At 36.6% G+C, this 27888-nt stretch overlaps 1 protein-coding gene across 4 annotated transcripts; it reads left to right on the top strand.

The window, feature by feature from the left end:
- Positions 1-3578: 3578 nt before the first annotated feature.
- Positions 3579-20253, top strand: LRIF1 (ligand dependent nuclear receptor interacting factor 1). 4 transcript variants are annotated; one of them, XM_042953373.1, is made up of 4 exons: positions 3579-3769; positions 15163-16664; positions 17802-18074; positions 18932-20253. In XM_042953373.1, the coding sequence occupies exons 2-4, from the start codon at positions 15168-15170 to the stop codon at positions 19367-19369; spliced, it is 2208 nt and encodes a 735-aa protein (XP_042809307.1). In that variant the 5' UTR covers positions 3579-3769; positions 15163-15167; the 3' UTR covers positions 19370-20253. The 4 variants fall into 4 exon arrangements, with proteins under 4 accessions (XP_042809307.1, XP_042809305.1, XP_042809308.1 ...); XM_042953371.1 differs by having other exon boundaries at positions 15155-16664; XM_042953372.1 differs by lacking the exon at positions 3579-3769 and adding an exon at positions 4109-5138 and having other exon boundaries at positions 15155-16664.
- Positions 20254-27888: the final 7635 nt, after the last annotated feature.

The raw sequence follows: 27888 nt of genomic DNA, 5'->3' as shown, positions 1-27888 counted from the left end.
GAGTACTGATACTTTGAAACTATTAGGGCTTCCCTTGTCGCCTAATACATGGCTTATTTTTATACACATTATACATATGCTTAAAAAGAATGGTGAACGGGGGTGCCTGACTGGCTCAGTCAGAAGAGCATGTGACTCTTGATCTCGGGATTATGAGTTTGAGCCCCACATTGGGTGTAGAGATTACTTAAGTAAGTAAATTAATTAAAAATATGATGGTGAACTATTCAATGAGTGGAGTTATTTACATATCTACTGGTTTGATCTGGTTTATTGTGTTGTTTACAAATTTTATATCTTATTTCTTGTCTGCTTTAACTATTACTTTCTCAGAGATGTGTGTTGTAAAATCATCCTCTTCATTTATTGACACTTGAATCTACTCATTTCTGTCAGTTGTTGCTTAAGTTTGTCAATATCTTTTGCTATCAAGATATATATTTCAGGGTCACCTGGGTGGCTCAGTTGGTTGAGCATCCAACTCTGGATTTCAGTTCAGGTCATGATCATAGAGTTGTGAGATCAAGCCCCACATTGGAATCCATGCTGAGTGTGGAACCTGCTTGAGATTCTCTCTCTCTACCCCTCTCTCCTGCTTATGCTCACATTCTCTCTCTTAAAAAAAAAGATATGTATTTTAATATGCTCTAATTTCTTTTTGGCCTCACTTTCATCCCTTTATCTATGCTGTTGTTATTCTCTGTGCATCAGTTTCTTTATCTGTAGTAATTTTTTACTAGTTGTTAAGAGTAAACGAGTTAATATTTGTAAAACACTTGAATAGTGTTTGGTTGGCATACAGTGTTATGTAAGTAGTTAGTATAACAATGAGTAGAAGTGGTAATTAAATCCATGGGCATGGCTGAAATCATTTGAGAAAGCATGACAGTTTGAGAAAATAAGAGGATCAATGATCAATATTTAAGAAACTCTTTTATTTAATGGCTGAGAAGGGAGGCATGAACCTCTAAAAAAAAACTGAGTAGACAAAAAAGGAGGAGGAAAACCAAGAAAGTATATTCTCAGTGGCACCGGGAGTGAAGGAATAATTAATAATACTGCTGATAATGTGTAAAATTGTCAAACCACTATGTTGTACACCCGAAATTAATGTAACATGTGTGCCAAGTATACTTTAATAAAAACATTGATGAAAGAAGTTGAAGATTAAGAAAAATAGTGCTGCTGAGTACAGGTCTGAATGAATATGTGAAAAACAGCATTAATTGCAACAGTTGAATGAGACGTTTAATGAGTACAGTGGATGCTGTGATGTATCTCTGGGAACTCCCTTGAGGAATAAAGATCTTATACCATCAGTTGCTGGGAGTGTTGCCAGCAGACATGTCTCAGCTATCAACCTCCTTGAATAATTGCCTTGGCTAAATAGATCCTTTTTGCCTAAGGTCATAACACTTTTCCTTGGCAAAGCTGTCATTCCTACTGGGGAGAACTTTGAAAGTGCATTGCATTTTAAAGGTCTGTGTGGGATGGGCTAAGGCCTTTGTTGAGATGGGGCATCACAACCTAACTTCTCCCTCTTCCCATTTTTTAAAAATTTATTTATTTACTTTGAGAGAGAGAGAGGCACACACACACAAGAGAGGCAGAAACAGAGGGAGAGAGAGAGAATATGAAGCAGGCTCCGCATAGTCAGCACAGAGACTGATGCAGGCTCAAACCCACAAACCGTGAGATCGTGACCTGAGCTGAATTCAAGAGTTGGACCCTTAACTGACTGTACCACCCAGGTGCCCCCCCCCACCATTTTTTGTTTATTTATTTATTTTGAGAGAGTGTGAGAGGGGGAGGGGCACAGAGAGAGAGAGAGAGAGAGAGAGAGAGAGAGAGAGAATCCCAAGCAGGCTCTGCACTGCCAGCACACAGCCTGATGCCAGGTTCGAACTCATGAAACCATGAGATGGTGACCTGACTGAAACCAAGAGTTAGATGCTTAATGGACTGAGCCACCCAAGCACCTCTCCCTCTTCCCAATTTTACTTCCTTTCCCTCCCTTCCCCATTTACTGATCTCTAATAAGCTTCCTGCATTCCAAAGTACTTTGCTTCCCAGGGAACTCAATCGGTGACAATGAATTTCATTTATAGGAAGTGGTGATGGATAAGGGAGAACTGAGATGCAAAAAGTAAGAAGTAAATGATAAAAACATGGAAGAAGCCAAGAATAGGCAATCTATTCAAATAATTTGCTTTCATAGATAGGAGGATAACCAAAATCAAGGCAATATACACGGTTCACCACCCTGCCCCCTCTTCAGTAAGAGAGAGATTTGACTGAAAGATAAATATGCCAGTTAGACATACTGGAGTCTTGTATCACTGGAACTAACTTGTAACAAAATGTTACAGCAGTTGGAAATTATTGCTTTCTGTTAATGGATCAGGACATCAAGTTCTTTAAACAGTATTAGCTCATTAAGGAGTTTGGGGAATAACTAACCAGCATTTTTAAAAGACTAACATAAACCTTTGAATTAGCCATCTTATGCCTGTCTTCTAAATTTGGTCAGTATGAACCAGTTTACATTTTTATTGCCTATACCTGATAAAACGATCCTCTAAACCACTCCTCCGACAACTTCTTTCTAGCCCCAGCTGAACTAGAAGTCTCTACTCTTTAAGCCAGACTTAACCTGTTTCTTGGTTAAGTTATTTAACAACGGGAATCAAGAGACTCCTGAAAAGTTTCTCTCTGGAGATCCAAATGAAGGTGCAAAACAAAACAAAACAAAACAAAAACCTTTATGGGGAATGAAATTTTTGAAGAATTAATTAATTAACTGTATGACCATAAATAATAATTTTGACCGAGTCATGAGCGTGTGGTGGAGGAAAAATTTAGGTTAAGACTGGAGGCAAAGCTTCAAGAAAGAGGAAAAGAATAGAAACTCCAAGAAGTATCAATAAATATGCCGCTGGCTACAGGCAGGCGTCTACAAGGTTCGCACGCCACGAGTGCATGGCGACTCCAAAACAGCCCTCCGACGTCTTTTAAAGCACTGGCGGGAAAGAAAAACTTACACTAGCGACGAACACAAAGGCAGAAAATTTACGATTGACCCCGGAAATATTTTATTTTGCGTAGGTATCTGGAGAATATTCTTCTGTGATTCGTTACTTGATCCGGAAGAAGAGCCAGCAAACGTCACTTGCGATTGGATTGTCTCACAGGGCGGCGCTTTAGCGAGCCAGTCACCTTGGCAACCGGATGTGACGATCGCGGAAGCCGCTGACTGAGCTTTGCTGGGCTGGCAGCTTCGGTGGGCGGGGTCGGCCGAGCCCATCCGGCGCAGACTTCTCCACAGAGCCGACAGTGCTGAGGGAGGCGCCATTAAGGCCACGCCTCCTACGCCGACTCCGGGTGGCTCTGGAGCGGTGTCGTAGGCTCGCGGAGGCGGAGACTCGGGCCGCTCCTCTCAAAGCCTAGGGCCCGAGCAGCGTCGTCAGCCGCTTTGGTTCTTCCGGTTTCTGGTGGCGGCGTCGCCTCCCTCCGAAGGCTGGGGATACGCCCTCTCAGCCGTCGTTCCCCTTTCGTCATCGAACCCGTCTAGCTCCGGGACACCTGCTGCGAAACATTCTATCGCTCTGGTTCTCGCCCCTTGGAGAGACCTCGCCCCCCACCCCCACCCCACCCCCATTGCCCACTTTCCTGGATGTGCTGGCCCCTCCGACCCTTCAAAAATGTCCAATAACCTACGGAGGGTCTTCCTGAAACCCGCAGAGGAAAAGTCAGGCAACGCCTCGAAGTGGTAAGTACCGGTTTCGAATCTCGCTCGACACACCCGCCCCTCGCCCGTCTCTTAGCAGGGTGTCGAGTCGGCCGTCGTTTGCGGACTCTGTGCAAGTCAAATGAGCTTGATTCCGCAGTGGGAGCGACTGCGGGGCAAGTGCTCCTCACGGGGCCACTCAGAACCCTCGGAGCGCGCCCCTCTTGGAAACGTAAAGCCTCTTCAGAGCCTGACGCAGGCAAGCCTCGGCCGTGGCTCCGCAGGACTCCATCGTCTCAAGTTACGTAGGCGACATAGTAGATAGAGCTCCACGGGAGAGGAAAACCAACATGGCCGACAATCTTGTGTGACTAAAACCTTCTGGAAGATTCTTGCGCACTCGCAGAAAAAACACGCAGCGCCCAGCACGGACATGCAAGTGCAGCCCAGGTGGCGCTGGACCATCAGTGAAAATAGGTAGTATTTAAGAGAGCGAGAAGGAAAGGAAAAATTTTTGAGTAGTTGAGTATATGAATTTAGACGCTGAAAAGATCTCGCGTGAAGGAATGGATTTTTCAAAAATCAGATGATAGTTTTATACGAAGAGAAAGAAAAGTAGACAGAGTAATTCTCGTGTAAAATCGATCCTTTAGGACAGATGAGAATGCCATCTCTAATTGGATGTCTCTGTAGAGGAGCTATGTTTGACGTAGGGAGAGTGTAGTATTTCTTAAGACGTACGTACGTACGTAGTTGCACATTTACAAAATAGTTTTTCACTGACTCAGTTTTTTTAAAGAAAAGGTTATGTTGGTCAAGATGAAGTAAAATGGGAACAGAACTGTGAGCGAAGATCGAATATTTTAAGTTGTAGGCTCCATAGTTAGTAGAGGTATAATAAGTGGTGGGAAAAAACTTATGGGGCTCTCTCTGCAGAAGAAAAATGTAAAGAAAGCCTGGAAATTGAGATGTAAAAATCACGGAAGAGGAATTATGTTTGAAGAACATCCGGCTGCCTAAATTTAATCGTAGCTTTGACAGATACTGTTTGTATGACTAAGTGCCTTCTTTCCAGTCGCCTTTCCAGTAAGAGCGCTTAGAGATATTTTAAGAATTAAAAGAAGAAGTGTGTGTAAAATACTGGGTATAGGAAAACAGAAAACCACTATTTATGTGTTAGCTGTTGTTATTTTAAGAATACAAGTTTGTTTCTGTACAAATTTTAGCCCAGGAAGTAGGTAGTAGGTTTTTTTTCATCACAAGTAGATACAAAACAGAATTATAATAACGACTGAAAAACATGCATAATATTCTAAGAAGAAATAACTAATCGCCTTGAGCTAAAGCAATATTGAAGAACTGCCAAGAAAGAACCACTGCTTTTCAAATCGAATAAAGAGCCAGCTTGTGTGTACGTATGTTGTTTGTTGGCTTACTTTGGTGGAAGCTGGGGGGAGAGGAGAGGCAGAGGTAGATTTCTGTATAGATGATTCAAAAGTAGAATTACTTTCTAATGATTGTTCATTTCTTCTCCCTTGTTTTGATACCTGGATATTTGATTACATCTGGCTTACCCTAATTTAATATAGTTTGTTTTAGGATTGCATTGTTTTTCAATATTAGAAATAGGGTAGACTAAGAACTTAACGTTTATATTTCTTGTGTATTTTAACTCTTTTATCCAGTTTCTCAACCTTTGGCTGTCTATATTTGACATTTTTTAAAACATTACCAATTGAATTATGTTTTGATTATATTCGTAAGTCATTGGGAGTTCTTAACTCGTTGGTTTATGCATTGTTTTCATCATCTTTAAATGCATTTGTTTCTTCAATCACTGGGGTTTGACATCACATATTTGGGACATTTATCAGATGCCTTTATGAAGCTATTTGACTCTTATTTTGGTTATTGCTTTGCATATTCTATTCTGTTTTGTAAGTAACAATCTGCATGACGTGCAAGTATAATTTTATAAATCATTTGATTACTGTTAGTTCTTGAATTTATTGAAAGCTTAGGTTTCATATTTTTCTGGTAATATTTTTGATGGTATTGAATCATTATCTTCATAAACTTAAAATGAGTATATGATTTTCTTATTTTCTATTGATTGTTGGATTTTTCTTGAGTTACTGCTGCTTTTGTAGAGTTTTTCAACACTGCGTTACAGAATGTTTATTGCTTAATGTATCTCTAATTCATCAGGGCATAAAGGGTAAGGATCAAATTTACTCTTAGAGTACAAAGGAAAAATCTGGAAGATCTATGCGATAGTACGCATTAAGTTTATTTAGATTGGGGCTTTATTTACAAAGAGCAAAACAGGAGTTAGAATGGTATAAGTATAAAGAATGTAAACTTTGGAGTTACAACGACCTAGGTTCATGTCCTAGTTTCCCATTATTATCCGTATAGTTCAAACATTTTGTTGAAAAATATTCACTGAGTGCCTGCTTAAGTGATAAACTGTGCTAAATGGAGAGACTAACTAAAGAAGAGGATATGAACCGTGCCCATGAAAAACCTCATAGCTAAGAGGAAGATGATGTAATACAGTTTTAAATAGCATTACGCACAGGATGCTGTCAGGGCATAGAGAAAGAAAATTGTAGAAAGGGTTCGGGAGCACCTGAGTTGGGGAATGTAGATACCAACTTTCCAATTAAAGATAAATGCAGGCTGTGCTCAAGCAGAGGGAACTGGTAAATAAAGCACCAGTATGGTTTATTATTAGCTATTGGTATTTTTGTTTGATTCTCTACTGTAAGCAAGATGAATAGGTAGCTCTTAAGCGCTTGGTTTGCTCTGCTAGAGAGATTAGACTTCATCTACTGGAGATCATTCAGAGGATTTTATGAAAAGGTTGTCACTTCCCACATACATTTTAGATAACTGATGGCAGTGTGGATTTGGGAATGAGGGATCAGGTGTATAAAGATTCTACTTAAGTGTCCTTTCAGAGATTCTGAAGACCTGAACCAGCTGATGTAGAGTAAGGGTTGGATTCAGAGAAATATGAAAGGGAAAATAGGCATATTTTGTTAGTGAATTGGCACAAAGAAAGGGGGATCAATTATAATGCCAGTTCTCTGGACAGATATTGGTGAATTAATTGAGATGAGGAACACACCAAAAAAACGATTGCAGAGGTATTTGAATTTGAAACTCAGGCAGAGTCAGAGCTGAAAATAGAGATTTGAGTCAGCACCTTAGATGTATTGTAATAAAAGCCTGTGATGCTACATCTCACAATAATAAGAGTTAGGATGTGATTGGCAATTGGCTTCTGTCTGCTCTTAATCCTTTGTTCTTAAATGGGGAGCTAAAATGAGTGTCCATACCAGCAGGCTTGATTTAGTTCGAAACATAATGTTTCATTGTCAGTTTATTGTGCATTTAGTTTTGTACCCCATAAGTGTTATCTTTACTATTTGGGTGTGTAACAAAAGGACATTGACATGTATGCCTTACAGGCTAACTGAAATCTGTTTCTCATTAATCTCTCACTTCATGCAGTTGAATTTTTTGGACCTTGTTATGTTTGCTTTATGTTAAAGTAAATACAAGAAAGTATATAGATGGGATTGCCCATGGGAGCATGTAATTCTGAATAAGTTATTTAATATTACCAAACCTCAAACTATAAAATGGTAATGGTAATACTCACATTACTGGGCTGTTTATTAGGATTAGTGTTAGCTATTTATAATAGTTATCTATTATGTATATAATATTATGTAGTATATAGTATTGTATATATTATCACATGTATATGGGGTATGTACATAATGTTAAATCATAGATAGTATGATGGAAGAAAAGGTTTTCTAGCTGTTGAAAAAAATGCATTTTGCAAAAATATCTACAAAATGTTCAATAGCCTGTGAAATTTTTTTCATTCCATTTCTTGTGAATGTGTTATGTTGATATTAGAATAAAAAAAGTTAGAAGTTGTATAAATATGTTTAATATACTTACTTACTAAAGTTCTCATACCTTTTTATTAAAGTTCTTACATTGTCAAAAATTACCTGATTCATTTACTTATTCTTGGACACCAATTGTATATTTTAGTGGAGTATGATGACTTGCATTTATTAGGAGCTTATCATAATTCCAGCCCGTCATTTCATTTGCTTCTTATAGCAAGCCTTATCATTCCCATTTTGCTAATGAGGAAACATATTCAAAGAGGTTAAGTAAATTTATTAAAATTAATTAACTAATAATTGGAAGAGCCAAGATTAGAAGCCTGATAATTTTCTAGTGTATTCTTCTTTTGCCTTTTAAAGTCTTTAACTGTTAGTTTTTCCAGCGTAGTTTCTCGGTTCAAATACCAACTGGTTTAAAGGAATTAGCACATTGATGATTTTTTTTTTTTTAAATCTTTAAGTGAAAAACTAGAGCATGGGATGTAGAATCTGGTTCTAATTTTAGTTCTAACATTAGCTTGCTGAGTATGATTTTTAAGAAGACAGAATCTTTATAAGGTTTTAGTTACAGTTACTCTCGTGGCAGGTCTCTTCTAGATCTGGGGGAAAAAATGGATATTGATTGGAGAAGGGTGAATTTCACCCTGTTCATTTCAGTTTAATATTTAGAACTTATTCCATTTGTTACTAGTAAGTCGTGTGTGTTTGTTTTTAATGATGACACGCAGGAGTTAATTCAGCTAACGTTATTGTTTACAATGTGCCAGTTACTCTCTTAGGTGTAGAGGATTTACATGTGAAGTGCATAACTTGCCCTTAAGGAATTTATGTCTTTGGTAGATTATGTGAATCTCTGTTGATATAATGACATAGAAGAAACTATTTTCCTTCCCTTTTTGAAGGGGAAATGGAAGAGAAGAGTGTAATCAATGATTAGACTTGAAAATAGTTTGTGTGGTATGTTTTCTGTAAAGCAGGCACATTGAGGCCACATAATGAAATATGTGAATGAAGTATCAGAAGCATGTGCCGTTTGTTTACAAACCATACCAGTTAAAAATGTGCATGCCCATACACAGATAATTATAAAAGCATAGGTTCTGCTCTTTGAAGCTTTTAATCTGAGGGCTAGATATTATCGACAAATGAAGTGCATAAATAAGCTAAATAAGACTAAAGGAAAGGTATTGAGACAGTTCAGTTAAAATGGAGATTTGGAAGGGATACATTAGTTTTTACATAATTTTTTGAGGCCCTACTGTACTTGGCATTGGGAGAACAATTACAAAGTAAACAGTATAGTCTCTGACTGTAAGGAAAACAATATTTTACTCATTTTTTAGAAGGCATTATATAACTTGTAGCATTCGTGGCACTAGTGGGAGTGCTTTATGGATTTCAAGTTGGAAGAAATTAATGTGAGTTTGAGTGACTTGCAAATATTTCATGGAGAAGATGGAATTGATCCTCAATTTATAGCTATGTTTTAAATTGCTGGAGAAGGAAAAAAAAAATAACTTGAAGAATACTTAGAATAAATAACGTGCATGGGAGAATCCAGAATAGCAAAGAGACCTCTGTGGGAAGATCAGAGATTTTGTGTTTAGAAGTTAGAGATGGTAGTTGTAGAGATTGGTTGGGTCTAGATTTTAGATAATTTTCAAGTCAAGCTGAATTGGCAATGATGTATTATTGGAAGTTTGAGAAAGGAGGTAACAGTATGAAAACAATGATTTAATCTGCCAGAGATACGTAATAGTAGTGGCTGCAGTCACAAAAACTAGTTTAAAAGTCACAGCAAAATACAGGAATGAGATAATGACTAGACAGGCCCTAGGTAATACACGTCTGATCTAGGTCATGGTAGTGGCAGTGGTGAAGAAGGAGAAGAATGAGTAAGAGCTGTAAAAAGGAAAAAAAAACCCAAAACTTTACAGATGCAATGATTCATTCACTATACATTTATTGAGTGTTTACACTTTGTAAGCATCTATACAAGGTGCTCTGGGTGAATCAAAGGTAAATAAGGGCAATAAAGGTGTCAGAGATGAGTGGGGGATTTAAAACCAAAGTGACTTGGGAAATAATAGTGCTGACATATGACTAGATGGTAGAATAGAGTACTAGTTTTCAGTAGAGAGTAATTTTAACTTTAAAGTCATGGTTTTCAAAAAACATCATGGTATGAAAAGTGAAAGATTTTGGTAGGACATCACAAAAATGGAACCGAGGTCAATATTAGGGGATAGGAATGATGGATCTAACTGTGAGGGTCATTATTGCAAAGGAGATAGTTGAAGGAAATAGTTCAAGCAATCGACACAGTAGTTGAAGCAATTGGTACAATCTTTAAGGAAGAATGTCTTGAAGGAGAAACAGGATCAAGAATTGTGCTTTGGGGAATAGTCTTAAGTGGGTGCTTAAAGTGCAGAATAAGAAAGGGAACATTAAGAAAAACAAGCAAATTGTGCATAATGGACATCATGTTAGGGATCTGTTCACGAAGGATAATTAATTAGCTAGCAGTGTCAATTTCAGCAGGAAGTACCTAGAAAATGAGAATAGAATAAAGATAGATTTAACTGTGAGAACACATTTGGTAATCTTTGAGAATGAAATTTAGTAGAATAATGGGAAAGAAAATAGACTGCAGAAGAGCGTGAATTTCAAGACATCTTTTTGGCATATCAGTGATAGGAAGTTGGTAGATGGCCTTAATTGTGGTTCATTAACATCATCTACCAACTTCCGGTAATCAAATTTGGCACATAGATCACAATCATCTTTTTAATCTTACATGACTTTAACATTTATATGGATAATCTCTTTGTCATCTGGTCTTTCAGTACAAAGTTCTTTTTTTCCCATTGATCTTATTCTGCATTCTGCTGCCATCCATCCACTTCTGTAGTTCTTGTTGTCAGATAAAATTGTTGCATCTATGAAATTCTTGATTCAGGCATCCTCTTTTTGAACACCAGTTGCTATATTTCTAGCTTACTTATTTAAATACTCCCATTCTGATCATTTTTTAACTTTATCTGGCCCTCCGGTCCAACAATCCCTTTATTTTCTCTTTATACTTTCACCTTTGTCTTTTTATTTTTTTTCATCCTGTTTAGATTCTATATTCCATCATTTTAATAAATTTTTACCAATATCCTAAACTCTTTTGTTCCTCTTTGATTTTTTTTTTCCCCATTCTTCTGAAACCACCCCAGCCCTGGATTTGCTTTCTCTTTGCGTATACCCAGTGGAACAAGAAAATCTCACAAGAGCACAGATTGGTCTCACTATGAATTCATAATCACTACCTATAGCCTTGGGCCATCAGCACTACCTGATGACTGATATTGCCTGAGGTCATCTTGTTCTCTCTCAAAGACTGTTTCAAATCTTTGATTTGCCTCAAATTTCTATTTTTGCTCCTATACTTAGCATATGATGTCATGTCCTTTTCACAGAAAAATAAAAGTCATTATATCAGAATGACTTCAGCCTCTTGACACCAAAGCTTTATAAGCCTAACTGCAGTTGTGCCTAACCTCTCTTTCAGTGCCAATGGAAGAAGGTATTTCTTCACCCCTCTTTAAAGTTCAATTCCTCTGCCTGACTGCTGGTTCCCATTTCCTATCTCCTAATCAAACCTTACATTCATTTAGCCCTTTTTGTCCTCTTCCTCTTGGTAAATCATATGAGCATTAATATATGCTCTCGTTCATCTAACCTTAAAAAGAAAAAAAGATCTCTTATTTGACCCCATTTAGCCTCCATCTACTTGCCAGTCTTTATCTTCCCTTTTGCAGTCAAAGTTCATAAGAGCTGTCTGTATTTTCTATCTTAATATCCTCTGCAACCTCCCCCCCCCCCCCCACGAAACTACTCTTTAAAGCCCTCAGTGACCCTCATACCACTCATGCAAGTAGATTTTTAATTTACATCCTATTTGACTTCTCAGAAACTTTTAAATAGAATTTCTCAGGGGCGACTGGGTAGCTGTTGGTTAAGCATCCAACTCTTGATTTTGGCTCAGATTATGGTCTTGCGGTCATGAGATTGAGCCTGGCATCAGGCTTCATGCTGAGTGTGGAACCTGCTTGCGATTCTCTATCTCTGCCCTTACCCTGCTCATGCGCGCACACGCGTGCTCTCTCTCTGAAAAAATAAATAAATGAACTTAAAATAAATAGGGGCACCTGGGTGGCTCAGTCGGTTGAGCGTCTGCCTTCGGCTCAGGTCATGATCTCACATTTGTGGTTCGAGCCCCGCATTGGGCTCTGTGCTGATAGTTCAGAGCCTGGAGTCTGCTTTGGATTCTGTGTCTTCCTCTCTCGCTGCCCCTCCCCTGCTCACTCTCTGTTTCTTTCTGTTTCTCAAAAAATGAAATGTTAAAAAAATTTTTTTAAGTAAATAGAATTGCCCAAGTTTTGTGAAACTCTCTTCTTTGGCTTCCATTGCATCAGAATCTCTTGGTTTTCTTTCTACTGCTCAAAGAAAATGGGAAACTGCTGAAATATTTTAAGCAGGGAAGAGCCAGCTTTAGTATGCTGAAAGCTTTGAAAGGGAGAGGATGTGGCTGAAATAAAGGAAGACCAGTTATGGGATGCCTGGGTAGCTCAGGTAGTTAAGCTTCCGACTTCAGCCCAGGTCATGATCTCACAGTTCATGTCTCTGCTGTCAGCACAGAGCCTGCTTCTGATCCTCCTGTCCCCCTTCCTCTGCCCCTCTCTAGTGTGTGCTCCTCCTCCCCCAATAAACATTTAAAAAAAAAAAAAAAAAAAAGACCAGTTATGATGATGTTTGCTTGAATTAGAATGGAGACAGATGATTTGGAAAGAATTGAAAAGATCAAGGGAAATTTAGGAGATAACATCAATAAGATTTTGTGATAGATTGAATATAGATGGTTAGAAAACAGGAAATTGCTTTTTTCTGATTTAGGCATCTAAAATAGATGGTATGCCGTTTATCATAGAAAAAAACTGGACAAAACCATGTTGAGCTTTAGGTGTATTTGAGATTCTGAATGGAAATGTCATGAGGGAAGTTGGATATATAAGCCTGAGTCTCAAAAAGAGCTAAGATAGAAATATTTTAATTGTTGCTGTATAAATGGTAATATAATTGAAGTCATGCACATAAAAGAAATAATTGGGAAAAGCCTACAGAGTAGGGAGAGAATTCAGTCTCAGCTTTGGTGCGTTCTAGTATTTGAAGGTTGATTCAAGTAGTATGTATGAGTTGCCAAAGCAGACTGAGGAATCATTACAGCAGTAAGAGAATTTCATATCTAGGAAACCTTGGGAAGAGAGTGTTTTAAGAAAAGGAGGAAGCATTTTTGTTTTCATTCAAATGTAATGTATCACTTATCCTACTTAATGATAACTGCCTGTTTACATGCACATACAACCAGCAGTTTAAGTTCTTTTCGGGACTGTGGGTTGAACTAGCTTGGCAAGCAAACATTTTCTGTAAAGTTCCAAATAGTAAATATTTCAGATTTTGGGTGCCGTGTGATCATCTCTGGTGTAACTACTCAACTCTGCTATTGTAGCATGAGAACAGCCATTTACAGTACAATAAAGATGAGTGTGACTGTACCAATAAAACTATTTATGGATACTGATATTTGAATCTCGTAGTTTTCACATACCACAAAATACTGTTCTTGTGACTTCTAAAAATCATTTAAAATAGAAAAAAAAATATTCTTAGCCTATGGGCTACACAAAAACAGGGAGGAGACAGATTTGGCCCGGGCTGTAGTTTACTCACCCTTTTCCCATAACTGAGCCTGTGGCCTGTACCATAACATACCCTCAAGTAAATTTTTGTTGAATAAATTAAATTTGAATAAATTCTAGTCTAGTTTATGTTTCTGGGGGGTGGGGAGTTGATGAAGGTAGGCTTTCCTCTTTAAATCCTGAAAGCAAGAATTCATACTTTATGTTCATGCTTCTCTTTCGAGATTAAGTTTTAATTTGCTAAAAGTAAATTTAACATTTTGAAGCACTATCAAGTGGCTAGAAAACAGTTTTAAATGTTTAAAAAGATATATTATTTTGGGTTATGGAAAGGTAAAATCATTGTTCCAGGGCTTCCTAGAATACACAGAGTTTTTGGGTTTGATTTTTATTAATACCTAAGGTTTTAAAAATGCCTACAGTCAGTAAAACACACCTTTATATCATTGAGAATTCTAATTTTATTATTATTTGTCTTAAGTTTTTGTTTTCATTTGATCTCTGTCATATAAGGCCACACTGTCAGTAGGACAGGAACCCTGCATTTACATTGCTAGAATTTAGCATGAGAGACAGTCTATAGGCAAACGAAGAAATGGATTAATATATATTTACCAATTGTGATATACCATGAAGGAAATTAACAGGTGTAATATTATAACTAATAATGAAAGAAGAGCAAAAATAGTTAAGGTGGTCAGAGAATATCTCTCTTGAGAAGTATTATTTATGCTGAGACTTGAGTTATATGGGTGGGAGAAGAGTACCTAGGTAGAGAGAGAGCATGTGTGATGACTCTGGGTCCCATGAGAGCTTAGTATTTTCCAGGAACTGAAAGGTGGTTTTCGGCATAAATAACTTGGGATCTCTGCATTTAAGAAATCTACAAATTAATTATACAACAGATATTGATATATTTTGGATTTTTAAAAAATCAGACAGTCTGTACTAAATTATGGCTCATAAGTATCAGGATCAAAATTGGCTAGGTTAAAAAAAAACCCAGTGTGTTCCACAATCACTGAAAATTATTTAGCTGAAATGGTGTTGCTATTATGTATATGGATTGACAGATAGTTGGAACAAATGTGAGTGATTCCCATACCAAGGGCTATTTAGCACCAAACTTCAAATGTGCTAAGTCAAAGAAGAAAATGGTTCCTACATGAGTAATTCCATTTAGTCTTCAAAAATGTGGCACACGAAGGTATCACCACAAGAAATGACTTTAAGCAAAAGAAGAATGGCTGACCATATGACTTGTGAGTCACTGTCAGTAGAAAGAGGACAGAACAGGTTGAATGGAGGGTAGAAAAGAGTGAGGGAAATAGAATGTACATAAATGGAGGTGAAATGAGAATCCTGGTCGCTCAGAGTAAAGGAGGAGGAGGACAAGAAGGAAGAATTCAAGTAAAAAGAGAAGGGAGGATGCTCATAGTTTAAGAGGAACATATTCTAGTAAGCATAATTTTATACGGGGTAAAACCTTAGAAAAGTTTAATCTACCCATTGCTTAATCATATGAGAAACTCTAAATCAAAGCTGATCATTATCTTTGATTATCACTTCTATTTAAAATCTTTGTTTTGCAATAGTTCACTTTGAAAACTCAAAGTGACAAATGATATACTTTTATCATATTTTATAAATTTTTATCTTTTTAAAATAATATTTGCAAATATTTGTTTTTAAATAAAATGTATATACCGTCTAGTATGTTGTATTTATTTACTCAATGTTCTTTTAAGTGTTTCAGGCTGCATGTACCAAGTAGTTCAGACGATTGGCTCGGATGGAAAAAATCTTCTGCAATTACTTCCAATTCCTAATTCTTCTGGAAATCTTATACCGCTAGTTCAATCTTCAGTCATGTCTGATGCTTTGAAAGGGAATACAGGAAGCCCAGTTCAAGTTACTTTTCAGACTCAGATTTCCAGCTCTTCCACAAGTGCATCAGTTCAATTGCCCATTTTTCAGCCAGCCAGTTCTTCAAACTATTTTCTAACAAGAACAGTAGATACAGCAGAAAAAGTTAGAGTTACTTCTGTGGGAACTGAAAATTTTACCTCATCAGTTTCTAAAGTTCAGAGTCATGGTGTGAAAATTGATGGACTCACCATGCAAACATTTGCTGTTTCTCCCTCCTCAACACAAAACGATTCACCTTATATTTTAGTAAATACTCAGAGTCTTCCAATGACTGTGAAGTCTCCAGTTTTGCCTTCTGGGCATCATTTACAGATTCCAGCCCATGCTGAAGTGAAATCTGTACCAGCGTCTTCATTGCCTCCTTCAGTTCAGCAAAAGATACTTGCAACTGCAACCACAAGTACCTCAGGAACAGTTGAGGCCTCCCAAATACCAACCGTTATTTACGTATCTCCTGTAAACACAGTGAAAAATGTAGTTACCAAGAACTTTCAAAACATTTATCCAAAACCTGTTACAGAAATAGCAAAGCCAGTGATTCTAAATACCACACAAATGCCAGTGAATGTTGCTAAAGAGACACAATTAAAAGGTGGTCAGCATTCTCAAGCTGCTCCTGTGAAATGGATTTTTCAAGAAAATCTACAGCCTTGCAGTCCATCTCTTGTTCCTGTTAAGTCTTCAAATAATGTGGCTTCCAAGATTTTAAAAACTTTTGTAGATAGGAAAAGTTTGGGAGATAATACTATCAATATGCCAGCATTGAGCACTGTCAGTCCTAGTGGGACACAGTCCAAAAGTATGCCTATTAAAGATAATGCTTTGGTTATGTTTAATGGGAAAGTCTATCTATTGGCTAAAAAGGGGACAGATGTTTTGCCATCACAAATTGACCAACAGAATTCTGTTTCTCCTGATATTCCACCAAGAAAAGATACATCACAGATAGTGAGTTCAAGCCCAGTCACAGAAATATCCAGAGAGGTTGTAAACATTGTTTTGGCTAAAAGTAAATCTTACCAGATGGAAACAAAATCACTTTCAAATACTCAGCCTGCTTCCATGATCAATCTAAGGGCAGAGAAGAATAAAAAAGTGGAGAAACCATCTCTTTCTACCCCAAACCCACATAATATGAATCAACCCATTAACTACTTAAAACAGAGTAAGATTTTATTCACAAAGCCAGACTTTCCAGATGGATTTAGTACAGTACAGAATGCCCCCAGAAAAGGAAATATCATCCAGAGCATAGAGAAAATAAGTTCCTCTGTTGACGCAACAACTATCACTTCACAACAGTGTGTTTTCAGAGACCAAGAACCAAAGGTAATTTTCCCATGTCAGGGTGTTCTTTTTCTCTATCTATATAGAAAATTTTTCTTTCTTAATTCTCAAAGTTAGTTCCCTATGATACCTCTTCCCCCCCCCCTTCTCCCATCCTCCACTCCATCACACACATACCATACACACATGTATGCTTAATTAAGTCAGAGCTTTCATCTGAAGGCAATGTTTGAGGAGGATAATTGAGAGAGTGCAAACAGTATCTCTCTCTTAATTCATTTGGCATGCCAAAGCTTTAAAACAAAATCAAACAAACAAAAAACTCATAGAGCAAGAAGGTTTATTGGTGAAAGATAATGTGAATTCGAAACTGGGTAAATTCTGTGTCCATGCATGTATTTATTAGATTACTGTTAGTATATGAAAAGATCAATATTACACATATAGGAGAGCTGGGTTTTTTGTTTGTTTATTTTGTGATGGTAGGGAAATATCTGGCAGTTTTTAAGGTAGATGGTAGAAGGGGTAGGATGGTGCTAATCAGTACCTTTCAGTCATTTGTGAAATAGGATTTATCAACATCTTTGATTTTGTTTTGTTTTGTTAAGTAGACGAGTTTCCTTTCTTTTTTAAGCCCTTCTTTCTGACTCTTTAATTATTCAACATATCCACATAGTTACCTTTCTGTTCTACTTAAGATATGTGTGTCTGTGCTCACTAAATACTTAGGCCCACTCTTTCCTTGCCTAGAGGCCTTAATAATGTCAGTGTTTCTCCCCTTCCAGAGATATAAAGAGGTAAATTCTGAAGGAGTTTAAGATTGATTGAAGGCATAAGACTTTTCCAGAAGACTACAACTTCCAACTAAAGTTATATAGATGATTTTTTGACTTGTCATTAGTCTGTATTATTTCATCTGTTAACCTTTCTAGTGCAAGAAAGCAAAGTAAATGAGAAATTGTGGAGGAACAGTTTAAGTTTGTACCCAGTTAAATTCATTTTTTTGAGTGTGGGTGGTAAGGCAAGGGTAATGCAAATCAACCATTTAGGACTTTAGAGCATGATGTTTTTTGTTTTGTTTTTTTAAGTAAGATGAGATGATCACTTAGTTGCCAGTCTGATGAAATAGCTTAAGTAATTGGCAGTATTGTTTGTGTGTTTTTGTTTTCTTAATTGCAGATCCAGAATGAGATGGCATCAACATTAGAAAAAGTTCCTCAAGAGAGGAATGACAAGAACCATTCCCAAGGAGGAAGCAATAAGGTATCACATCTGAAGAATGATGCTGAATTTAAAAAGATATTTGGTCTCACTAAAGATTTGAGAGTGTGCCTTACTCGGATTCCTGATCACTTGGGCTCTGGAGAAGGTTTTGATTCCTTAAGCCGTTTGGTGAAGACCAATACTTATAAAGAGACGGAGTTTATAGAGAAGGAGGAAAAGAAAAAACAGGTAATATATTTTGTGTCCTTTGTAGTTACTACAAACGTTCATGAGTGTATTTTCTTGATTTCTTTTTTTAGTCTTGTGCATTAATATGAATGGTAGTTTTCAGATTTGCATATGTGTATATATTATACACATTTGGTGTTAAAGAGAACCAAATACACAAAGGTAAAAATGTATCCCCAGTGAGTAGAAGACGTTTTAAGTGTTTTTATTCACCTGTTTATTTTTTTCATTAAAAAACTATAAGAAAATGGCCATAACTTTTTAAACTAGCTATCCTACGTTGAAGACCCTATTTAAAATAAATAATCCAAAGGTAGGGAAAATACAAGCATGCAGATGGTCGTTGCAGTATTACCCTTAATACAGACATTTTAAGAAATCTACTTGGTCAATGATGAAAAAAAATCCCTATGACTTTGCCTATTTTACTTAGAAATATATCATTATTACACTGTGTAATATTCTGTGCTTTAGATCAGAGACTGCTCAACCTTTCCCAATGAAAAGCTTCCACATATGTGCCTACTGTGCACAAGGAAACAAAATTAAGTCAATTCTGTTTCTCAGGTTCTTTATAAATGGCTGTTGTATTTTGGCGATAGATCAATACATCTGATAGTTAAGCAGGAAAATGCGAATTAAGCAGTTTATTCTCAGTGAATATCATTAGGACATTGCTATTCATTTTGGCACTGTACAATGGTAAACAATTTTTTGCTAGAGTTCTCAATATATTTTGTTGAGTTGAGTTTAATTGATAAGTATTTGTCACCTGCAGACTGTTAAATTTGACAGCATACTGTCTATGTGGCAATAATTGTTTTTTTTTTTTGAAATCTTACTCAACATGACAACAGGGTTTTGATAAGAAAAGAAAAGCAAAAACCGTTAAAAAGATGGATCACACAAAGAAGAGAAAAACCGAGAGTGCTTATAACACAGCTCTAAATGGTGGAACTAATGTCACCAATTCCCAACTTGTCAGCAGTATTTTACCAACTTCAGATGTATCACACCATAACATTCTCACAAGCCGCAACAAAACCAGAGAAGAAAAGAAAACTGAGGTTGAACACTGTACCCCTGAGAACCAGGAAAAAGGCACATTGAGTTTGAATGTAGCTTTTGAGCAAAGTCATTCCTTTAATAAAAGTTATACTGAAGACATTTTCCCCATGACGCCACCAGAGTTAGAGGAAACCATTCGAGATGAAAAAATAAGAAGACTTAAGCAAGTGCTGAGAGAGAAAGAAGCAGCTCTTGAAGAAATGCGTAAGAAGATGAACCAGAAATAATGAAATGTTGCTATTCTTAAAGACTGCAGTGAAATAGCTGTGTTTTTTTCATATACTTTTGCATTAAGTTAATTATAGATGCATTAAGGTGTTCTTTGCATATGAAACTTGTTTTTTCATCAGTTGATTGTTAAATTTTATTTAAGGACTACAAAAAAGGTTGATTCACATATGATTCTTGTGAATAATCTACATGGGGTATCTGAGTCTTTGTCTAGATACCTTTTTTTGGAAGGAAAAATTTTCTATTTTTCTATTATTTTAATTAGAAATCCCCGAGTTTGAATATTTGTGCAGAGTTTTTGTTATTGTATGTTTGCATCTTTAGTTGAACCACTCAGGTGTTTTTCCAACAGCAGACAATTATTATATACTATTGAAATTATATAATCCAGGAGAGGAAATTGGCTCTAAATTTAGCTTTGCCAATGGTCTTATGTATGTACTGAGTCTCTATCCATAAAATGATGTAATTGTTGTAATTTTTTTTTTTTTATTTCATGGAAGAAATTGTATAATAGCAGTATTATTTAAATATCCAAACATTTCTCAAGAGTTGAGGGATACTTGTTTTGTGGCTTTTACAAAGTAGTTTTATATAAACCAAAATGGGTTTTAGAATTCAGGCTATATAATGTTTGCTTAAAGTGATACATTATTATTCCTAGGCAAATGCTTTTTCTTCCTTTTTTTGTTTTTTTTTTTAATATGTACATATGTAACAGATTGAGAAGTAAATCTGAACAATGGCCACATATAATACTTTTTAAAATTGTAAAATGTAGTTATTCTTAATGGAGGCAAACATTTTTCCATCTGGTTTTGTTTGATTCGGAGAGGTTGGGATTTGTGTTGTGGATAGGGATTAATGGGAAGGAGGAAAAGTTTACCAAAAAAAGATGAATAAATCCCTGGAAGTAATGTCACATACAACCTATACATACTGAAGGGAGTAGAACAAGTGCACACTGATCAACTAAATTCTGCCTTTTAGATTTTTTGTAACCGTTTTATTGAGATAATTCATTTACCATAAATTCACCTTTTAAAAGTGTACCGTTCGGTGGTTTTTATTGTTTTCACAGAATTGTGCAACCATCAACATGACCTAATTTTAGGACATTTTCATCACTCCCTCCAAAAAACCTCATACCTAATAGTGGTTAACCCCCAAATCCTCCTACCTCCGATCCTAGACAACCACTAACACACTTTATGGATTTGCCTGTTGTGGAAAGTCATAAGCATAGTATGAGTCATTCAATATGTTTTCTTATGGGATTGGTTTCTTTCACTTAAAGTTTTCAAGGTTCATCTGTGCTGTAGCATGTATTAGTATTTAATTCTTGTTTAAATTGCTGAATAATAATCTATTATATGAATATACCACACTTTGTTTTCCATTCATCTGTTTCTGGACATTTGGGTTGGTTACACTTTTGGCTACTAAGATGTTATGTTGCTATGAATGTTAGGGTGTAAGTTTTTATGTGAATGTATATTTCCAGTTCTCTTGATTGTATACTTAGGCGTGTAATTGTTGGGTCATATCCTAACTCTGTTTAACATTTTTGGGAACTGCCAAACCATATCAGTCGGGTTTTTCTTACCCTCCTCAACCAAAGTGGATTCTTCAAGGACACCAGTGACTTCTATGTTGCGAGATCTAGTGGTCAGTCAGCAGTTGTCTTAATTTATCTATCATGGGAATATAATCTCATGAATCATTACCTACTTTGAAAATTCTTAAACCATTTTATTAAAGAAGCAGTACATGTGCATTGTAGACAATTTAAAAATACAGCAAGCTAAAATATTAAAAGTTGAAATTTCATGTTCTCCTCATGCTAAAATATTAATGTTGGGGCTTGGAGATAATGTGATGGCCTCTTTGTTAAGTTTATTCCTAGGTATCTTATTTGTAAATGGGATTAATTCCTTAATTCCTCTTCCTGTTGCTTCATTATTGGCACATAGAAATGCATATTTCTTTACATTAATTTTGTATCCTGTGACTTTACTGAATTCATGTGTCAGCTCTAGCAGTTTTTTGGTGGAGTCTTTGGCTTTTCTATATAGAGTATCTTGACATCTACAAATAGTGAAAATTTTACTTCTTCCTTGCCAATTTGGATGCCTTTTATTTTTTTGTTGTCTGGTTGTTATGGCTAGGACATCCAGTACTATGTTAAATAAGTGGTGAGAGAGGACATCCCTGTCTTGTGCCTGACCATAGAGGAAAAAGCTCTCAGTTGGTTGTTCCCATTGAGGATGGTATTAGCTGTGGGTTATTCATATATGACCTTACTATGTTCCTTCAAAACCCAATTTGTTGAGGGCTTTTATTGTGAATGGACATTGTACTTTTTGTGAAATGCTTTTTCTACATCTATTAAAAAGATCATATGGTTCTTATCCTTTCTTTTATTAAAGTGGTATATCATGATTGATTTACAAATATTGAACCACCCTTGCAAACTAGGAATAAATCCCAGTTGATGGATTTTTTTAATGTACCGTTAGATTTGGTTTGCTAGTGTTTTATTGAGAATTTTTGTATCCATGTTCATTGGGGGTATTGGCCTGTACTTCTTTTATTTAGTGGAGTCTTTCTCTGGTCTTGGTTTCAGGGTAGTGGCTCATAGAATAAATTTAGAAGTTTTCCTTTTCTATTTTTTGGAATAGTTTGAAAAGAATAGGTATTATTAGCTCTTCTTTAGATGTTTGGTAGAATTTACCTTTGAAGCCATCTTGCCCTGGACATTTGTTGTGAGATTTTTTATTACTGATTCAATTTCTTTTCTGGTTATCTGTCTATTCAAGTTTTCAATTTCTTCCTGTTTCAGTTTCGGTAGTTTATGTTTCTAGGGATTTATCCGTTTCTTCCAGGTTGTCCAGTTTGTTGGCATATAGTTTATCATGATATTCTCTTATAATTGTTTATATTTCTGTGCTGTTGGTTGCTATTTCTCATCTGTCTTTTGTGATTTCATTTATTTGGGTCCTTTCTCTTTTTGATAAGTTTGGCTAGAGGTTTGTCAATTTTAATATTTTTTTCAAAGAACCAGCTCCTGGGTTCATTGATCTGTTTCCATATCATTTATTTTTGCTCTCATTTTTATTGTTTCCTTCTCTCTGCTGGCTTTAGGCTTTGTTTGTTGTTCTTTTTCTAACTTCTTAACATTGGAGATCCATAACTAAAGGCTATTAGTAAATAGATATTTGAAGTCATAGGTCTGAACAACATCACTTAGGGAGATGCTATAAACAGAGGGTAAAATGGTAGGCTCATATCTGAGTAAATTTAAAGGTTGGAAAAAGGACGATCAAATTTTGAGGATTGGAAGAGGTGAATATTAAATGCATTGTATTTATAAGTCCTTGAAGTGTCCTGACACATAGTAAACAAACAGTGTTTGTTAAATAAAATAAATTCAACTACAATCACCCTGACATATTGCATTCATCTTCCATTTCATTTCATTTTCTTATCTGTTTGTTTTAGCCTACCTTCTCCTTTTGATTTTTCTACTTATTTATATTAAGGTTCTGCTGATCATGCAATCGTCAAGCACCCACACTTCTTCTGCTATTATATACCATCATGCTGAAATGTGACTTGTATCCTTTACAGCAAAATCCTGTTTGTCAATATTGATAGTCTCAAACTCTTGCTCTCTCATTCTGAAATTCACTCAGATTGGGGTTTTGTCTTTACCACTCCTCTAAAACCTTTTTAAGTTCTCCAACAAACATCATATTTGCTAAATCTAATGTCAATTCTTAGTCTCTATCTTACTTGGCCTGTCAGCATTTGATGGTTTTCATTAGTCTGTCATTGAAATGTATTTTTTATTCAGGTTCCATCTCTTGTTTTCCTACTATCTTATTGACTGATTCCTCACCTTCTCCATGATTTCTTATTGTTGATTCTTATTATTGGAGTTACTTATACAGCTCAGCGCTTGTAGGTCTTTTATTTTTACATCTGTACTCATGTTGACCTTGTCTAGTTCTTTTTTTTCTTGATCTCTCTTTATTTTTAATGTTTATTTATTTTTGAGTGAGAGGCAGAGGGGCAGAGAGAGGAGTCACAGAATCCGAGGTAGGCTCCAGGCTCTGAGCTGTCAGCACAGAGCCCGACATGGGGCTTGAACTCACAGACTGAGAGATCATGACCTGAGCCGAAGTCCAACGCTTAACTGACTGAGCTACCCGCGTGCCCCTGACCTTGTTTAGTTCTTATGCATCAGTGTTTATGCATACTATATTCAGGAACTCTTCTTTGACTATCAGCACTATATATCCATTTGCCTTCTTGACATTGCCACTTATAAGTTTGATTGGCATCTCAAAGTTAATACAGGCCAAACCCAGCCTCTGATTATCATCCACACACAAATTTTGCCTCAGCCAAGATCTTCTCTAAGTTCATGACAAATCTAGGTTTCCACTTGTTCAAGTGACAACATTTGGGAGTCCACTTTGACCTCTTTTGGTCATACCTTACAATGTGTCTGTTAGGAAAATTTTCTGGTTTACATTCACATGATACCTGCAGTCTGACCATTGCTTGTCACCACTATTATGACTACCTTGCTTTATTTCATCTGGATTATTGAAATAACCAAGTTTCTCCCTGTTTCCATCATTATCCTCCTATAACTTGTACTTAGCACAATAGCTGAGTGATGTTGCTAAAAGTATAAGGAGGGTAAGGGACCAAAACCCCAGTGGAAATAACCTCAAATATATAAATGATGTTCATATACACTCAGAATTGGACAAATGCAAATTAAGACTACTCAATTTCTCATTGGTGAGACTGGAGAAAAGATTTAAGAATATGGCAACTCATGTTGGCATGCTGTGAGGAAATAGGCATGTTCATACATTGCTGATAGACATGTTTATACATTACTGATGGGAATACAAGTTGCTACAATTCTAGAGAGAAATTTGGCAATGTCTAGTGAAATCTCGTATAAACCTTTCAACCAATGCAGCCAACAATTTTAAGAATCTACCCAAAAGATATGCCTCCGACAATATGAAAACATATGCAAAAGTTTATTAATTATAGCATTTTTAAATTGCAAAGTATAAGAAGCAATCCAAATGCCCATTCATAGGAGAGTGGTTGAAAAATATATGATACAAGCACACAGTGGAATACTAAGTAGCTGTAAGAAAAGAAGAACTGAACTGATACGGAGTGATTTCCAAGACATACTATAAAATGAAAAAAGCAAAGTTCAAAACAATATATATAGCCTGCTACCCCTCATATAAGAAAAAGAATGCAAGGAAATATATAGACATCCACTCATTTATACCAAAGAAATTAGGAAGGATAAACCAGAAACTATTAAGATTGAGTCTAAGGGAAAGAGAAGAAGACAATGGGAATGGGTTAGCAGGGATGAAGTACAATAACATTTCTCTGATTGTATCTTTTGGTATAGCTCTGATTCTTGGAATCGTAATGTTTTGCATACCATTTACATGCCCCCAGATAAACGATTAAAACCAACCAGGAAATAGGAGATCCCCAAATGGAATGCAAATACTAACTAATGAAAGCATATATTACAAAAGAATAACATGAGCACACTTAAAGGGACAGGAAAGAAAGCTAACCTAAGTGACTTAGAAAGCAGTATATTCACTAGACACTGAAAAGCCAAAGGTCTAAGTGTTGTAATCTACTCGGTAAAAATGTTTCCCATAAGGGCATGAGTTAGCATACATACCACTTTCATTTGTATACCAGAATTGAACGAAAAAGTACATATAGATAATGAGAGACAGGTTTTTTATTGTTGGAGGAAGACCTAAGGAGGAAGGCTAAGATAAACCCTGTAGTATTAGATTAGAATAAGAGGCATTAGTTTAAACTCAGGTATTTAAATATGCTTTCAGACAGATTAATATACATGTGGGTATATGTGTAGGTTATACATATATCTATACATTCACATATTTCCTAGCTTTCATTGAGAGGGCCTAGAAGCAGTGACACTCCAGGACAATGAGCACACCTAGCACCAAATCTTGGTTTCTAAACACCATTCTTCAACAAAAGGAATCAAGCTCCTTGGAGAAGTGGATTCCAGGACAGGCAAGAAAAATACAAGGTGATCCTAGAACATCTTGTGATGTCAGAATGTAAGGAAATATTGCCCCCAAGATGGAGGTCTATGAAAAACAGGAGCCAATCTGAAGGAGCTCTTAATGGCCAAAACTGGAATAATTTCAATAATGAAAAATTATGACATTTGATTTTAAACCCTAGACAAAATATACCCAGGGAGTCTAGACTGTATGTATAAAAGGCAAATACATAAATGAGGGAAAAGGAACAGCTCTTCCTTATGGTTGAATTCCAATTACTAGTTGTAGACAGAAATGGGAAATACAGAATCATCATTGCAAATGCCCCAATAACTATTGCAAACAAGATTCACCAATGGATAATAAAACGAATGGGCAAAAGTTTGAGAAGAAACAGGATTTGCAGTCTCAAAGTCTTCCCAAAGATATTAACTATAAATGTAGAGATAGTAACTTTTTAGTGGAAAACCTACCAGATCAAGGTAAATATCACCAGTAATAATACATACCAATAATCACAAATCCATTATATGATGCATAGTCTTTTGTGTGTGTGGTAGTCTCTCTAAAAATATAAAACCTTTTTGTTGGGGTGCCTGGGTGGCTCAGTTGGTTAAGGATCTGACTCTTGATTTCAGCTCAGGTCGTGATCTCATTGTTGTGAGATTGAGCTCTGCCTTGGGCTCTGCACTGGGTGTGGGGGTCTGCTTAACATTATCCCTCTCCCTATGCCCTCTCCCGCTTTCTCTCTCTCTTAAGAAGCAAAAACAAAAATAAAACAAAACAAAAACCTTTCTGTTAATGTATGTTTGTTTCTCCCCTAGCATTCATACATTGAAGCCCTAACCCCCAGTGTGCCTGTATTTGGAGAAGGGTCTCTAAGGAGGTAATTAAGGTTAAATGAGAATAAGGATAGGGCCCAGATCCAATAGGATTACTGTCCTTATAAGATGAGACATCAGAGTGCACCCTGTCTCTCTCCACACCCCCACCCCAGCACAAATGCACTAAGCCAGCATGCTCAAATTGAGGAAAGGATATGTGAGGACATAGCAGGAATGCTGCCTGCCATGTGCAAGCAGGCAGGAAGAAGGCTTTCATGAGAAACTGAATTGGCTGGAAACTTGATCTTGGACTTTTAGCCTCCAAAACTGTGAGAAAAGAGATTTTTGTTGCTTAAGCCACCTAGGCTGTGGTGTTTTGTTATGGTAGCCTTAGCAGACTAATATACTTTCCAAGCATGAGAACATATCAGATAAAAGAAAAAAGAAAATATCAGGTAAACTCAATTTGTGGGGCATTCTATAAAATTACTGATTAGTATTCTTCAAAAGTGTCAAGATCAAAAGACAAAGAAAAGACTGACAAACCGTTGCAGACTGGAGAGACTAAGGAGGGGAAAAAAACCCAAACAACTGCATGCAGTATAGGACCTAGGGACCTGGAATAGGATTCTGGAACAGAAAGATGACATAGGTGGAAAAATATATATATAAAATTTGAATAAGGCCCGTAGTTTAGCTAATAATATTGCACCAATGACAATTCCCTGTTCTTGTTATAAGGTGTTAAATTTAGAAGTGGGATAAATGACATAAAGAAATTTTTGTACTATTTTTGCATTTTTTCTATAAGTCTAAAATTAAATCAAACCAAAAATTTTGAAAACAAACAAAATAAAATCTTTTAAAAATGCAAATCAGAGGGCAACCAGGTGGCTCAATCAGTTGAGTGCCCAACTCTTGATTTCAGCTCGTCATGATCCCAGGGTCATGGGATCAAACCCCATGTCAGGCTTCATGCCCAGCATGGAGCCAGCTTAAGATTTTCTTTCTCTCTCTCTCTCTCTCTCTCTCTCTCTCTCTCCCTCTCTCTCTCTGCCCCTCTCCCTTGCTTGTGTGCACACTCTCCCTCTCTAAAATAAAAACTGAAAATAATAGTAATAATAATAAAAATGTAAATCAGAACATTTCCTCCCCTGTTCAAAATCCTCTGGTGGTGGGGTACCTGGATGGCTCAGTCAGTTAAGCAATGGACTCTTGGTTTTGGCTCAGGTCATGATCTCATGGTTCATGAGATCAAGCCCCACGTTGAGCTGACAGCATAGATCCTGCTTGATATTCTCTCTCCCCCCTCCTTTTCTCTCTGCCTCTTCCCCACACACGTTCTCTCAAAATAAATAAACTTTAAAAAAAAAAAAAAAAAAACCTCTAGTGGCTTTCTATCTTACTCAAAGTAGATGCCAGATTCTACACGATGGCCTAATAACCCTACATTGGTTGTCTCCCTGTTTTCTCTTTAACCTCATCTCCTGCTAGTGCCTCCACCCCCACTAGACTTTAGCCAAACCAGCCTCTTGCTGTTCCTTAAATATAGCAGGCACATCCCTGGCTCAAGCGCTTGCA

This window comes from Panthera leo, chromosome C1, assembly GCF_018350215.1.
Source record: "Panthera leo isolate Ple1 chromosome C1, P.leo_Ple1_pat1.1, whole genome shotgun sequence".
Classification (NCBI taxonomy): Eukaryota; Metazoa; Chordata; class Mammalia; order Carnivora; family Felidae; genus Panthera; species Panthera leo.
This window is presented reverse-complemented; position numbering and strand designations above follow the sequence as displayed.